The 14,335-nt window shown below is 47.8% G+C and overlaps 1 protein-coding gene across 2 annotated transcripts; it reads left to right on the forward strand.

The window, feature by feature from the left end:
* Nucleotides 1-321: 321 nt before the first annotated feature.
* On the forward strand, nt 322-7,134 carry Osr2 (odd-skipped related transciption factor 2). 2 transcript variants are annotated; one of them, XM_057792129.1, is made up of 4 exons: nt 322-486; nt 4,063-4,828; nt 5,760-5,859; nt 6,579-7,134. In XM_057792129.1, exons 2-4 carry the CDS (start codon nt 4,173-4,175, stop codon nt 6,759-6,761), a joined length of 939 nt encoding a protein of 312 aa, XP_057648112.1. In that variant the 5' UTR covers nt 322-486; nt 4,063-4,172; the 3' UTR covers nt 6,762-7,134. The 2 variants fall into 2 exon arrangements, with proteins under 2 accessions (XP_057648112.1, XP_057648111.1); XM_057792128.1 differs by lacking the exon at nt 322-486 and having other exon boundaries at nt 4,079-4,828; nt 6,661-7,134.
* The last annotated feature ends 7,201 nt before the right edge of the window (nt 7,135-14,335 follow it).

The following is a 14,335-nucleotide window of genomic DNA, read 5'->3' on the forward strand; positions in this document are numbered from 1 at the left end:
CGGGGCGTGGAGGCGGAGCCTGGATGCTGCGGCCCGCTCCGCTGCACGACGCCCGCCGGGAGGGGAGGCGGGGCCGCTACTAAAGCCTTGGACTCCCGGCCTGGGGCAGCCTGGGGCGGGACGCGGGCTGGGAAGGAGCTCGGCGCGCTCGCTCCGGCTGCCGGAGGGTGATGGCCCTGCAGGGCTGCGGGTTCCGACTTTACCCGCAGTCAGCGGCGAGAAAGTGGCACAGGCACCGCGGTCTGGGCGAGCGTTGAGCACTCATCCAGAGCACGCTCGCTCTTTACACATTCCGCTCCCAAGGACTGACGAAGACCACGATTTGCTCTCGCTTTCGCTCCCCCAGATCATGATCTCAGTTCCCGGGACTGCACGCCGAAAAAGAAGTTCGCCCAACTTGGACTTCATGACCTTTCTAAGCTGTGCGCCCTGCTGCCCGGACCTAGTCTGAACCGCGCTGCAGCCAGGCAGACCTCCGCGCTGGCGGTGAGTGTCTCCGGGACCCGGCTGTGGTTGTCCTAGGAAGGAAGGGATGTGGGGGTTCAAGGGCGCCCAGGTTCTGTCTGGAGTGCCACGAGTTCAGAGAATGAAAAGCACACCGGTGGACCCCAGTCCCGGGCCTCGTGTTCTGGCTTCCTTCGGTCCCCCGCACGCGACTCTCGACTAAACACATCCAGTCGAACTTTTGTGTGCTGCCTCTTAGTTTGGTTTTAGTAGATTTGCACCTTCGACAAGATTTATAAAAAGACCGAACGTTGTATTTTGGAGTCAAACCCCATCAACCGAGGCGTTTTTCCCCTGCTCTAGAAAGCCCGGACCCATGCGTCCTACCACAGCCCCGGCTCACAGCACAGAAGGGCCGGGACACGCGGTGCGGTCAAGCCAGCGACTGCAGAGGCACAATTCACACGGGTCCAGTCATAGGTGATTTTTTCCCCAAAGCGTGTGCTGGCCTCTTGCTTTTCGCTCCACTCCCGCCTTTGCCGAGAGGGCAGCAGGCAAGCTCCCCAGGGGCTAGGACGCTTGGGTTGTAGAAACAGTCGGGAAAGGAGCCGCGGTTGTAGGAAGAAAGGGAGGACGAGGTGTTTGTGGAGGCAGTACCGCAGAATCGGTCTGCCCACCTGTGAACAGAGAACAAAAGAGCGCTGACTGCTCCCGAAGCGAAACTGGGTGCAGACAGCGAACTGCAGCTGACTCCACAAACTGCAGCCTTGAACAGAACAGGAAAATGACACAGGGGGAGAGAGGGAGCGGAGACAAACCCAGATTCTGCGGAAGGCTTCCTAATTTAATTAACTCCTTGGGAGGGCAGAGGCTCGGGGAAGGGGCAGGAACTTCGTGGCTGCCCCCCCCTACACCTGATCAAGTCCTTCCCCCTTCCCATCATGATTTTGGGTCTCTTTCTACTAGGGCTCTCTGATTTATATACAATCCTGTTGCATTCGAGCTGAAATTCAGCAGGCGTATTCACCCGTCCGTCATGTCACTCAAATCAACACACGGGGTTTAGCGGATGACCCTGAACTGTATTATTTTTAGATAATTCAATGTAACACAACTGTTACCCAACGTTGAAGAGTCTTTGACAAATTACCAGAGATCCCGTGTTGTCCAGTGTTTTAAAAGCTTCACCAAACTGAAATCAGTACTTGCTGACAGCCAGTGAAACTAAATGTTACGAAATGTCCAACCTGCCCAGGAATTCCATTGAAAACGGATGGAAGAAATGTAGCCTCATCTGCGTTGAACCATTTGTGACTTTTGGTTTAAGGTTCTCTCTTGCAAAATTTAAAGTAGCCAGTGGTGGGAGCCAGGCTGGTGGAGGAATGACAGCGGCAGAGGCCCCGCATTTAGTGCCTGAAATGGAGTGTACACTTAACCCCAACAAAACGAAAGTACCTTAGATCTCTGCGTTCACTTAAGCGATGGTTTGACATACATTGCTAGTGACTAAACAGGAATATGGGAACTAAACTCTATGGTAGCGGCGTTTGGTAGGTGTTTAGGGGAGACCTGTTTGTAAAAGGTTTTCAGAGGGCCTACTGGCTTGCTCTTTCTTTGCAAATTAAAGCTACCTTATGTAATATGAAGTGGCAATTTGGGACCAACAGAAAAGATAAAAAGTCTTGTTTCTGCATTTTAAGTTATTGAGAAAAGGAGAGTGCACTCAAGTCTCTGCAGACAGAATTAAGAGTGTGACCTTTACGGCAGAGTTCACTTAGCGCAGTTAGAATTTAAAAAAAAAATCATTAATGTTAATAGTCATTCTGTCGACCAGCACTCCTTCCTGGCCCTGCTCAGCCTATGCTGAGAATCATGCATTGCCTCTTGTAATTATTTTTAAGAAATCTAGTCTGGGAATACACCCAACTAATAATTTCGGTTTCCTCTCTATTCAGGCGAGAGGCTGCTTTTCAACACTAGGGGGGAAAATCCTCATTACCCACGGAGAAGAAAATAAAGATGAAATTTATTATTTTTAATTGAAGAGAAAATAATCAGTGATGTTAGCAGAATCTTCCTCCCCCGCCCGCACCCCACACACATAGGAGAGGGTGTGAGGGTTGCGGCTGAACAGAAGTGAACACTGATTTGTGCTGTGGGAAAGTATCCCTAATGGGAGTTTACAGTTTCGGTTGAATGGTCTGACTGAGACCCTCTGACTGTTACACACCTCTCGTTAACTCCCAGCCTGAACTCCCAGACCGCACACCACCAGGCAGAAGCAGTTCATTAATAAATCTCCTGTCTCCAGACTGTTCCAAACAGCCGAGGAAGGTGGGGGCCCACGGAAACAGCTAGTTTCAGCCTTGCCAGAGCGCTCTGTCATTAGCGCAGCCCCTAAACTGCTGGCAGATAGGGTAGGGTCCCAAGCACCACTTCTTAACCGCGCTGGGGAGGAAAAGTCTGCAGCAGTAAGGCTTCCGAGGGAGGGAGGTCAGGCCCCTTCACCCTCCTGCCCAGTCCCAAACCTCCGGTGTTAGGGCTTAGCTTTTGGCGGGCTTGCTTCCTTGCTTGCTCCAAACCCTGCCCCTGGGAGGCCACCCTCGGCTGTGCTGGCAAAACCTGCTTGTAAAAGAGAGTTGGCTGTGGGACCCTGTGGTTCCGCTGTGAACGCAGGTGAGGTATTCCGGGAGACCTGGGCTGCCCAGTGTGGACGCCAGCAGGCCACACACACCCCAGGAATCTCGGACTGCAAGGATCCCCTGCTGCTCTTCCTTGGCCTTCTCCAGAGCGCTTCCCCTACCCCCGCCCCCGCCTCCTGAGGGTGCCAGATCAGGAAGCAGCCCCCTTCTTCTGAGAGTCTGGCGCTCAGTCTGGGAAAAGAGGTTCGGGCCTCAGAAACGTTCTGTATCCTCACTCCAACCAGGCTGGAGTCTGAACCATCTGGAAGGGATCTTGGTAGGGGGTGGGAGGCGAGGCAGGCCCTGAGGAGGAGAAGGGGTGAGTCCAGGCCGAACCCCTCCCCCCCCAGGTGTCACTTTTCTTTCCTGCGGGCCCGTCACTGCTGATAAATGGGACTAAGGCAGAGGAAGGAAAAAGAAAGCCAGCGAGGTCAGCGCGGGGCGAGGCCAAGCCCTGCTAGGGCCGGGTGGGACGAAATGCCCCTGCCCCGGGTAGCGCGGGAGAGGCTGCCTGAGTGGGGCACAGCGTGGGAAGAATCCACGCAGGTGGATCGAACCAGGCCTCTTGGGCCGGATCAGAGCCACGACCTACGGTATCCCAGGGAGCTGGCACGCTTCTCCAAGCGACAGCAGCTGACTCTCCGGCCTTTGGGCCTTGATCTCTCAGCCCTCCTGATTTCCTGTCCTAAGAGGATGAGGGTGACTGGGGTCCAGGCTGTGACAGTGCCCAAGTCCTCCGTCCGCCTTTCCCCTGGCGGTGTCCCCTCTCCCGAAATCCGATCTTCCTACCACCCGTTCGCCAACTTGCTGCCAGGCCTCTGGTGTCTCGAGGTCCTGGAGACTTAGGAGAAGGGAACTTAGAAGACGTGACCCGCGCGGTCGCCCAAGGACTGGATAATAATCATGGTGTCTCCCTCTCTCCCCTGGACACTTTTAGGGGGTCCCTCTGCGTGCTGCTGTTTCTTTTACCTTTCTCTTACGCCCGCCGGCCTCTGAGACCTGGAAGAAGGGGGCGGCTTCCTGCACCCCTCCGGAGCCGTCAGGAAGATGGGGAGCAAGGCCCTGCCAGCGCCCATTCCACTTCACCCATCGCTGCAGCTCACCAATTACTCCTTCCTGCAGGCAGTGAACACCTTCCCTGCCGCGGTGGATCACCTTCAGGGCCTGTACGGGCTCAGCGCTGTTCAGACTATGCACATGAACCACTGGACGCTGGGGTACCCCAACATGCACGAGATCACGCGCTCCACTATCACGGAGATGGCTGCTGCGCAGGGCCTCATGGACGCTCGCTTCCCCTTCCCCGCGCTGCCCTTCGCCACTCACCTGTTCCACCCGAAGCAGGGGGCCATTGCCCACGTCCTCCCGGCCCTACACAAAGATCGGCCCCGTTTTGACTTTGCCAACTTGGCGGTGGCCGCCACACAAGAAGATCCCCCTAAAATGGGAGACCTGAGCAAGCTGAGCCCCGGGCTGGGCAGCCCCATCTCGGGCCTCAGTAAACTGACTCCGGACAGAAAACCCTCCCGAGGGAGATTGCCCTCCAAAACGAAAAAGGAGTTTATCTGCAAGTTTTGCGGCAGACACTTTACCAAATCCTACAATTTGCTCATTCACGAGAGGACCCACACGGACGAGAGGCCGTACACGTGTGACATATGCCACAAGGCATTTCGGAGGCAAGATCACCTACGGGATCACAGGTGAGACCGGGAACTACGGGAAGGTGAATTTGCCCAGGAAATGTCCTGATAGACATAAATGTCACAAAAATCCAAAGCCGGCTTCAGTGACCCCCAGCCCCCAGCCTGCAGCCGCTAATTCTTCCGCGGTCCTAAAGCAGGAAAAATCTAGTAGCTTGGCCTTGGCCTAGGAGCCAGTAATTCTATTTCCTCTGAGTCTGCCTCGGTACTGAGTGAGGGGTGAAAAGGCCTCGGGACCCCGGAGTTCTTCCCAGTTGGATGGGCGGGTGGAAGGGTACAGATTTTGGTTTCTGTGGAGTCGTTTCCGGAGAATCTATTGAGTCCCCCTCCCCACCTCCCCAAGTACCCTAGAGCTGTCCACAGAGTTTCTTATTCTTTGAGGGGGTCTTGAGGTCACCGTGTTTAGCAACAGCTGCAGCCGTCCTCACGCCCTGGTTTAGTAAAGGACGCGGGTTAAAATAATTCCCATGGTAGGGGTGTGGAGGTTTCGCCGACATTTATTTGTGTCTTCTTCTAAGGTGGGACTTCATATCGGTCCTTGAGGCTGTGAAGTGATTCGCAAAATCGGCGCCCCCGCACCCACTCATCCTCGCCTTTCGTCTTGATTTGGCCAAGTTAAATCCCGGGTAAAGCCTGGAGGCCTAGAACGGCTCTTGGAGCCGCTTTCCGAACGAACTCCAGAAAAACGCCAGAGAGGGCGGTCAAGAGAGGGCGGTCAAGTGTAGATAAAGCCAGACCGCCCGTGAATGTTTCCAAGAATCTGTTAGTTGAGGTTAACTATAAACAGAATTTCACAGAAAGTCTAAAAACAACATAAATAATAGACATTCTGTTTCCTGTGCCCTCTCAAAATGTCATTGGAATAATTGTGGAAAGCAAATCCTACGCCACAGGGATGATCCTTTCAATGAAACCCTGTGTTGATTTTCAGGTATATCCATTCCAAAGAAAAGCCCTTCAAATGTCAGGAGTGTGGAAAAGGATTTTGCCAGTCTAGAACTCTCGCAGTTCACAAAACTTTACATATGCAGGTAAGTTCATTTCCTTCCTCTAAAAGAATGGTTCGTTTTTATCATTAAGGCTTTACAAAACGTGTCCAAGGCAGGGTCTGTTTCTTAAAACTCTTTGTAGATTAGCTTTCTAGTGGGGGAACAACATTTGTTTTTTAAAATATAAAATTAATATTACATAACAAAGAATTTTTCTTAACGAACAGGCCAGCTGATTTAAAATAAATAAATCCTAATGTTAGTTTTATATATTTCTTTTTCATCCCATCTGCTATGCGTTTAAAACTTCCGTGTTTGGGAGGAAATAAAGGTAATTTTGACAAAGGAGCCATGGTGAAATCCCATATGCTCTCTTTCCCAGGGGCCTCGTAATTTGTAGCTTTCAGGACGTTGAGGAATAGTTTAATTTTCCAGCAAACAGGAGCTTCATTCCCCGGGAGAATGCAGTTCCTTAGGAGCGGATTAGGTGCCCCCCCCCCCTTTCCTGCCCTTGACGTAGCGATGAATTACGTGGCCCACCGAGGTGGTCTTATCAGTGCAATCGGGCCTCGGCGAGCGCCTGCACGTGTGTGTTTCCCGATTGGCGGATTAGGAGCCCAGATCTGTCCCTGCAGGTCCCCTCTTTTGTTGTCGCGCGCTAGTTATGTTAAAGCACGGTACTGAGGAGACAGAAACTGTTGAGGAGGGTGCCCGTGGTGGTGTGAAGGATTAATCCTTTGCCTTGCTTCACATCTGAACAGGAATCTCCACACAAATGCCCCACATGTGGAAGAACCTTTAATCAGAGAAGTAATCTGAAAACTCACCTTCTCACCCATACAGACATCAAGCCCTACAGCTGCGAGCAGTGCGGCAAAGTGTTCAGGCGAAACTGTGATCTGCGGCGGCACAGCCTGACTCACACCCCGCGGCAGAACTTCTAGCGAAGCCCAGGATCCGTCCTGTGCGGCCGCGGCTCCTTCCCCCAGACCCTTCTCGCCTCCCACCCGAGGGGCCCACCCCAACCCCCACCCCTACTGACCCCAGCTCTTCCCCAGCTGTAGCCGCACCTGCAGCTCCAACGCCTTAACTGTTCTTCCGGAGGAATGAGAACTCTATAGAAAGTCACCCCCTCCCTTGCAACCAGCATATACTAGATCCTTGTAGATATTCACGGCTCATTTTGGAGCTCTGTACATAATGTCGTGGGTCTTCGTCCTGTTTTTGTTTTTTGTATCTTGTTGGATGCACCTAGACATGGAAAATGGAAACCAAATTTATCTTTAAAGATTGTATTTTCAAAATAAAACTTTTCTTGTTTCAATGCTGAATGTGTCTGCATGCTGCTAGTCAATGTCTGTTTTCCGGGGGGGGCTCCAGAAGAGCGGGCAACCCCTGAAAATTCAATGGGAAGGGCGCTCTTTATTCCTGAGTTTTAAAAACAGGACTTCCAGTTCTCTTAATAAAATTTGAGCATTTCCCTTTTAGTACTGTGGCATTTTGGAATGGGATCGTGCCTGGTCTCTTTCTTTCAAATATATAAAATTGAATAACCTTGGGGTCTTAGTCTTCTTGTTTATTCTAGTCTCTGTGTTTATTAAGTTTATTCCTTCAGGTAAGTATACTATAGTAACCATTGTTGATAACACGCTGTTGGTGGTATACCCTTGGAAGGCCCTGATGGCAAGAGGCAATACAACTAGAGGAGAGAGAGGAGCTTCGTGTTCTGGAGTCCTTGACCTGAAGTCGAAGTCTATGGTGGGCAACTGCTCCTACTATTAGACTTTGAACACTGTGGTTTCTCGCTATAAACACAGACTTTATCCTGCTTCAGGGGATGAGCATAAAATCCGTCCTCCCACAGAACAGGAAGATACGAGAATGGGAGGATGGGAAGAGGAGAAAGGAGAAACCTCTGAGTTGTGTTTGCATACAATATTTCTTTCCAAGGGTGGAGATCAATTCTGTCAGAAGGTTAGGATTTCTCCTCAAAGCAAAGTGAGTGAGGTCACTGGCCATGTGCTGCCCTTGGGAAAATGTCAAGTGCATTCTACTCCTCGTAGAGAGCTTGCAGTAGACTCCTGATACTTCTAAAGTGTGTCAGCCATTCCCAAGAGGTCCTGGAGCGTGGGACACCAGGACAGCGGCAGTCCTGAAGTCACTAGGATTGGGGTGGAGGGAGACAGCAGGATTGTGCCAAATGAACGAAAAATGACTCCATTTAGAGAACATCCCTGGAATAGGTGGCCCAGTGGCCCAGTAGGCACTCATAAATAGTTTAATACTGAATAATAGGCTGAATTAGGCCGTGTCAGATTTCTTTTAAGAACTGTATTATTTGTGCAAGGATGACTTGTTTAACCTTCAGGGGATATCAAGCAACAAGTCCTTTGCTTGATAGCTTAGGATGGGAATTTGAAGATAAGATTTGAAATTTCTCACCAGTGTGTTTTTGATATAATTTCCCAGGGGGTTTCAATGCCTTTTAGATTCATCTGTTACTCTGCTCTCAAGAGAGCTGGATGAAAGTCACCTCGCAGAGGTTTGGTTCTCTACAAGAGTCTTCTTACCTGCATGTGTATGGAACACAGCACAAATACATCCCCAGAAAGAAGACAGTTCAGAACCTTCACCAGGAAGGGTCAGGCAAGAAGTGATGTGTGTGTTTAAAGGAATTAAATGTCTGTTTATTTTCTTCTGTTTGTACAGAATTAACTCTGTGACCTCCTCTAACCCTGCTTTCAAGCTTCTGCCTGCCTTGACTTGGAAGATCTGAATACTTCAGGGCAGGATTAGCCTCGACTGTCCCTAGAGACACCCCCGCCCCCCACCAATCTTTAGGCTTTTTCCATGTGGTCAGACTCACAACCCTACTAACCCCTACATACTACAAGTGCTCCAGTCCCACTGCACAGAGGTCAAACGGATTATAAAAGCCCACTGCCAACCTGCAGGCACGTCCTGGAGGTCCCCACACAGATCTGTAGATTGATACGGCCACCTTCCGGTTCCTTCCTTTTACTCTAGTTGGTCAATTAAGGCTCCTAAGTGAAAGAGGAAGCCCCGGGAAAGCCAAGCGGGCAGTTCCTCTTCTAGTCAGCACACCATTGCGAAGTCAAGGTCAATTCTCCTCCACTTTATTTCCTTATTCCCTCACTTAGCTGGTGTTTGCTATGGGCTTTTCCGTTGCCAGGATTTGTGACAGTAGCTCCTGCTTTTTGTTCTAAGTTTTGCTATTGTTTTAGAGACAAGCGTTTCCATTGGAGCTCAAGCTGGCCAGGAACTTACCTTTGTAGCCCAAATAGGCTTTGATCCTTCTACCTCAGCCTCCTGAGTCCTGGGATAGCAGGTGTGGGCCAACACACCCAACCTGGTTTTCGTCATCTGTTTCTGTCTTGATGCGTCTAGTTGTACATTTTAGGACTCTTGACTTCTCAACCAATTTAAAAAATCTGTGTGATAGAGCTTACTTTAAAAGCTCTTAAATCCAGTGGCCATTTAGGCTTAGACAGGACCATGCTCTGTGACCTCCATACAGTCTTCATGATTCCAGGTAAAATTCTGAATAGTTGATTCCTCTACAAACTCTGAGGGCTTTTCTTCTCTATCCTTAAGTATGCAGGAAATTGAGTCTGTGTGAGACACTCCTCTAGGACATTATAAGGATAAGGCAGATCTTGTGTCTTGGGAAACAGGGCTGCTGGGTTTTTGTTTGTTTGTTTTGTTTTTTGTTTCTTTAGTTCAGAGTAGAGTCATTATTCATGTTTTATATTAACCCGTGTCTCCTGACACCTTCTATTTTCAACTATGAATCAATTGCCTTAGCAAAGGAGTTGGCAGAGGAAAGATCACACCAGTCATAGTGGACAGCAGCTACAGATGACCATTGAGTTGTGACTGTAATATCACCTCGTCATCTGTGTGTGAGAGCTGAGCGACGTTTCTGAACACTAATTACATCGTAACCCAAGGCCTGCTTGGCATCGCGAGAGTGAGTGTTGGGTGCTCTTATGGCATTCAGCTGGAAATGCAGGTCATTGCAGCCCAAGCTCTTTACTACTGTAGTAATTAACATTACTTTTCTATATATCATTGTATAAGAGAAAAGCTTCCCAAAATCTAACCCTAAAACAAGTACACATTTTAAAAGCAAATTCGGTCTAAAATTATAAATAGGCACAATTACCTCTGCTGCTGAAATAAAAACTAGTGCTGGAAATGCCTTCAGTTTGTCAGTGAGCACATGTGAGCCTCTTAAACACTTGGTTAGACACCTGTCTCAGCTCTGGATGGGCGGCCGGCTCCCGGGAGGTGCTTGGGAAATGGAAGACCGTCAACACAGGTAAGAGCATATCTAGATTTAAATATGTAGAAACAACAGAAAATCTCCATATGAGTATGGAATGAGTTGCTTTTCTTATCACCATATAATTTCAATATTACTGTAACAAGGAAAGAGAACAAATTGCCGAAACCACGTAGTACATTGCAAACACTTGTGTGCCCGAGGATTCCTCGCGTTCGCAATCACCAGTGTGTTAGGCTGAGACCATATTTCTCAATGTTTCCCTCCTAACATGTCACTTGACATTGATAGCTACTACTGGTGACAGCAGTGAGCAATAAAGGGGGTGGAGATGCAGAATGATTCAGCGCTGATGACCTGAGATAATTCAAGTTCATTCTTGTTTCTTTTCTTCGTTTTTATTACTTGTTGCCTGCACCCACACAAATTACCTTATTATCTAAGCTGTGTGATTTTTCTCCATTGAAACAACCCCAAACAAAAATAGTTTAAAAAAAATTGTAAGTGACTTTTAAAACCTAACCCCCCCCCCAAAAAAAAAAAGTAAGTAAATTAAGCATATCTGTTAGGATGATTTTTAATGAAAGAAACAGAAAATGTAACTAGTAGGAGCTGCAACAATAGAGGATTCTTCTTCTATTTGATAAGATGTTTTGAGAAAGGGTCTAGGGATTTGTAATTCACTGATGTGACAAGATCATCTGGGCCCAGTTGTTACTACTTTTCTGCTCTTCCGTCTTTACTCTGTGGACTGGGGCTCCCTGCATGGCCACAAGATGGCTGCAACAGCTTCGAGCACCAGCCCATTGTTTCCTCATCAGACAAATTCCAGAGGCAGAAAAAGAAGATCTCTTCCTTGTGTTTCTTGTTTAAGAATTAAGAGTCTCTCACACAATCCACCTGCCCTGTCTCGTCTGAAAACGCAAGCTGTCTTCCTGCTCCTCAGCCAACCACTATCAAGAAGAAGAGACTACAACATGAAAGATGAAGGCTACATAAAGTCACACTACTAGGGCCTCCCGGAAGCCCAGGACTACCGAAGAAAAACACAGATAGGAAAGCAGGCTACCATGAGCAGGAGGCAGGTGTTAGAAATGAAGTTCCCAAGGGCTGTGGGGATGCCTCAGCCAGAAAATTGCTTGCCCTGCAAGTTTGAGTTCAAGCCACAGCATGTACTTAAAAAGTCCTATGTGATGAACTCACTCCCAATCCCAGTCTGCGGAGACAGACACTGGCCTCAAAATACAAGGTGGACAGCTCCAAAGGAGGAGTTGCTGACCTTGACCTCTGGCCTCCACATTTGCCTGCACACGCAGGACACACACACCACCACCACCACCACCACCACCACCAGCAGCAGCAGCAGCAGCAACAGCAGCAACAACAATAACAAATGAAATTTCTGTAAATCTTATGGTAGAAGATGCTGGTGCCATGCCAAAGGCAGGATGTATCACATATACCTGTTTATTTCAATGATATAAAACTAAAGCAACAGCCGGGCGGTGGTGGCGCACGCCTTTAATCCCAGCACTCGGGAGGCAGAGGCAGGCGGATCTCTGTGAGTTCGAGACCAGCCTGGTCTACAGAGCTAGTTCCAGGACAGGAACCAAAGCCACAGAGAAACCCTGTCTCGAAAAACCAAAAAAAAAAAAAACTAAAGCAACCTTGCAAAAACTAAGCAGAAAGATTAAAACACACCAAGAATGTTAGTAGCAGAGATTCCTGAGAAATAGACTCAGGCTCACCTCTCTTTTCTTTTTTAACTCTCTCTCAAAAATCATGTTTGTTTCTTTGTCTTAAAGAAATATGTAATACATAATATTTTAAACTTCAAAATGAAGCCTTAATGTGCTGAATGTTTTTGTTCTTCATCTGGGTCGCCTCTGACTTGGTGGCTGCTTGTCTTTCTCGCACACCCGTAAACCTCTCCCGACCTGCTGTCTTCACTCTGTTGTCTGTTTACTTTCTAGTTTCCTCTCCTCCTTGATTTCCACTCAGAGTTCCTTTTCCCATCCTCTAGATTTCTTCATCCTGGTTCTGGTTTTCTCCCTTTTGAGAGCAGCAGCCATCCTTCTTCAAGGTATCCCCACCAGTTTTTTCCTGAGCCCTCCCCAACCCCTCGGGTAAGCTGGAATTTCTGGTGATAAAGGCTCGAAGGTCTCTATTTTAAACAAACACTTCAGGTAGTTCTTCTGTGTATTAGAGCCTCGGGACTTCTGAGTTAGCCTTTGACACCAACATTCCCTTTATCTTATCCATCAGCCATTTACTCTGTGCTTACCTTAGTAATAAACACAAAACAACCTCCACCGCCTCCCTCCTCGCTCCCTGGCCTTGAAGCCGAGTCTCCCTCTGCCCTGAGGCCTGCTGCCCTTCCGTGGTCCACCCCTCATTCGCACGTCTCTTTTTATCAGTAGACATTTTTGGCTTTGATATCTTATTTCTTCATTGTTTGTCTTCTCAATCTGCTCTCTAGTTTAAAGAGGTGAAAATGGAATAAGGAGTGCGATATTTGACGAAATGAGAAATAGAGTGGAAAATGGGGGGAGCAGAGGTCACAGAGTAAAAGTCATCTTGTTTTCTCAATCTGTTGGGGGAAATATTGTTATTGAACACCTCCTTATTTTCACATTTATATGAAGGACATTAGTTTACTATAGAAATACTTTATAGACTGAGGTATGAGTGTGTGGTAGTTTAAAGTAAGAATTAATTTAAATTAATTTCCAGATTTTTTTTTTAAATCTTAACACACTGAAACCTTGGAGTAGGAGGCATTTTGAGATACAGCTGCAGGACTGTTAGGACACAACATTTGACCACAGGCTTGGTGTCTTGTCTATAAAATAGGAATTTACACTGTGAGACTCTTACTGTCTCCAGCTTGGCAGGCTTAGGCTCCTCGCTGAGAAACACGTGCTACTTAAGACAGGTGTTGTGGATGTCACAGGAAGCGGGAAATAAGAAATCACACCAGCTCTAGCACATCAGGATTTTAGTTCAATAGAAAGAAAGAGGACCTTAGACCTTTTGTTTTCACGAAACTGTTGATGCTATAGAAAATCTACAGGAGATAATTGGCCAAAAGTAATACGTTCACACTGAAAAGTAAGTGTGTTTATTTATTTATTTTTTGTTTGTTTGTTTGTTTTTCGAGACAGGGTTTCTCTGTGGTTTTGGAGCCTGTCCTGGAACTAGCTCTTGTAGACCAGGCTGGTCTCGAACTCACAGAGATCCGCCTGCCTCTGCCTCCCAAGTGCTGGGATTAAAGGCGTGCGCCACCACTGCCCGGCAGTAAGTGTGTTTATTATTAGGTGATTAAAACAATACATTTGTTGTAAAAAAAAATCTTACATAGTATATATATGATAGTTTATATGTTAACATATATGTATAAATGTAAATTTTAAAAATTGATCGTCACCTCTGCCCTGCAAATGGATCATCTTAATTCTATTCCTAAGAGAGAGCCATGTGAGTGCTGAACATGTCTTCACACATGCTTTGCTATGGATAAGCAGATTGTGTGATGGCACACACATACACACACACAGAGAGAGAGAGAGAGAGAGAGAGAGAGAGAGAGAGAGAGAGAGAGAGAGAGAGAGAGGGGAGTCATGCTATTTTGTAAATTGTTTCCCTTTCTTTAACAGAAACACCCTTTGAGATCAGAAGACATAAATCAGATTCTAACGTTATCAGGATAAAACAAAACACTTTTAGATCTAAAGACTGCTTCTTAAGAATCTAAAACAGAGAAATAGAAAAAAATGCTTCTGTTACTAAAATTATTTGCAGAATGTACCCTTGACTGGCAGCCTTTGTCCTGGTCTTGCAGGCACCTGATAGACAGCCTGAAGGGCTCTGAGGATTCTTCAAGGTTGTCACATTATGGTTCGCGTCACTGCACCTTGCTCTACCTCCCTGGCAAGAACTGAAAGATACAGTTCTTAAATCCCCTGGTGACCCATTTTCTACGGATCACTGGTGAGAGAGAATGTAATAATGCCTGCCTCTTCACCAACCTAAACTTCCCAGAGAAGCCGAACCGCCGTGATCTCCTTTCTCCAAAGAAGGAAACCAGGGCAGGAGCAAAGAAGCTGCATCCAATAGATGGGCGGTGCAAAAGCTTCTCTATTCTTTATTCTATTTTAATTTTTATTGTGTGGGGAAACAGTAATCATTTCATTGTAGAGACCAAGACTGGGA

Source organism: Chionomys nivalis, chromosome 17 (assembly GCF_950005125.1).
Source record: "Chionomys nivalis chromosome 17, mChiNiv1.1, whole genome shotgun sequence".
NCBI lineage: Eukaryota > Metazoa > Chordata > Mammalia > Rodentia > Cricetidae > Chionomys > Chionomys nivalis.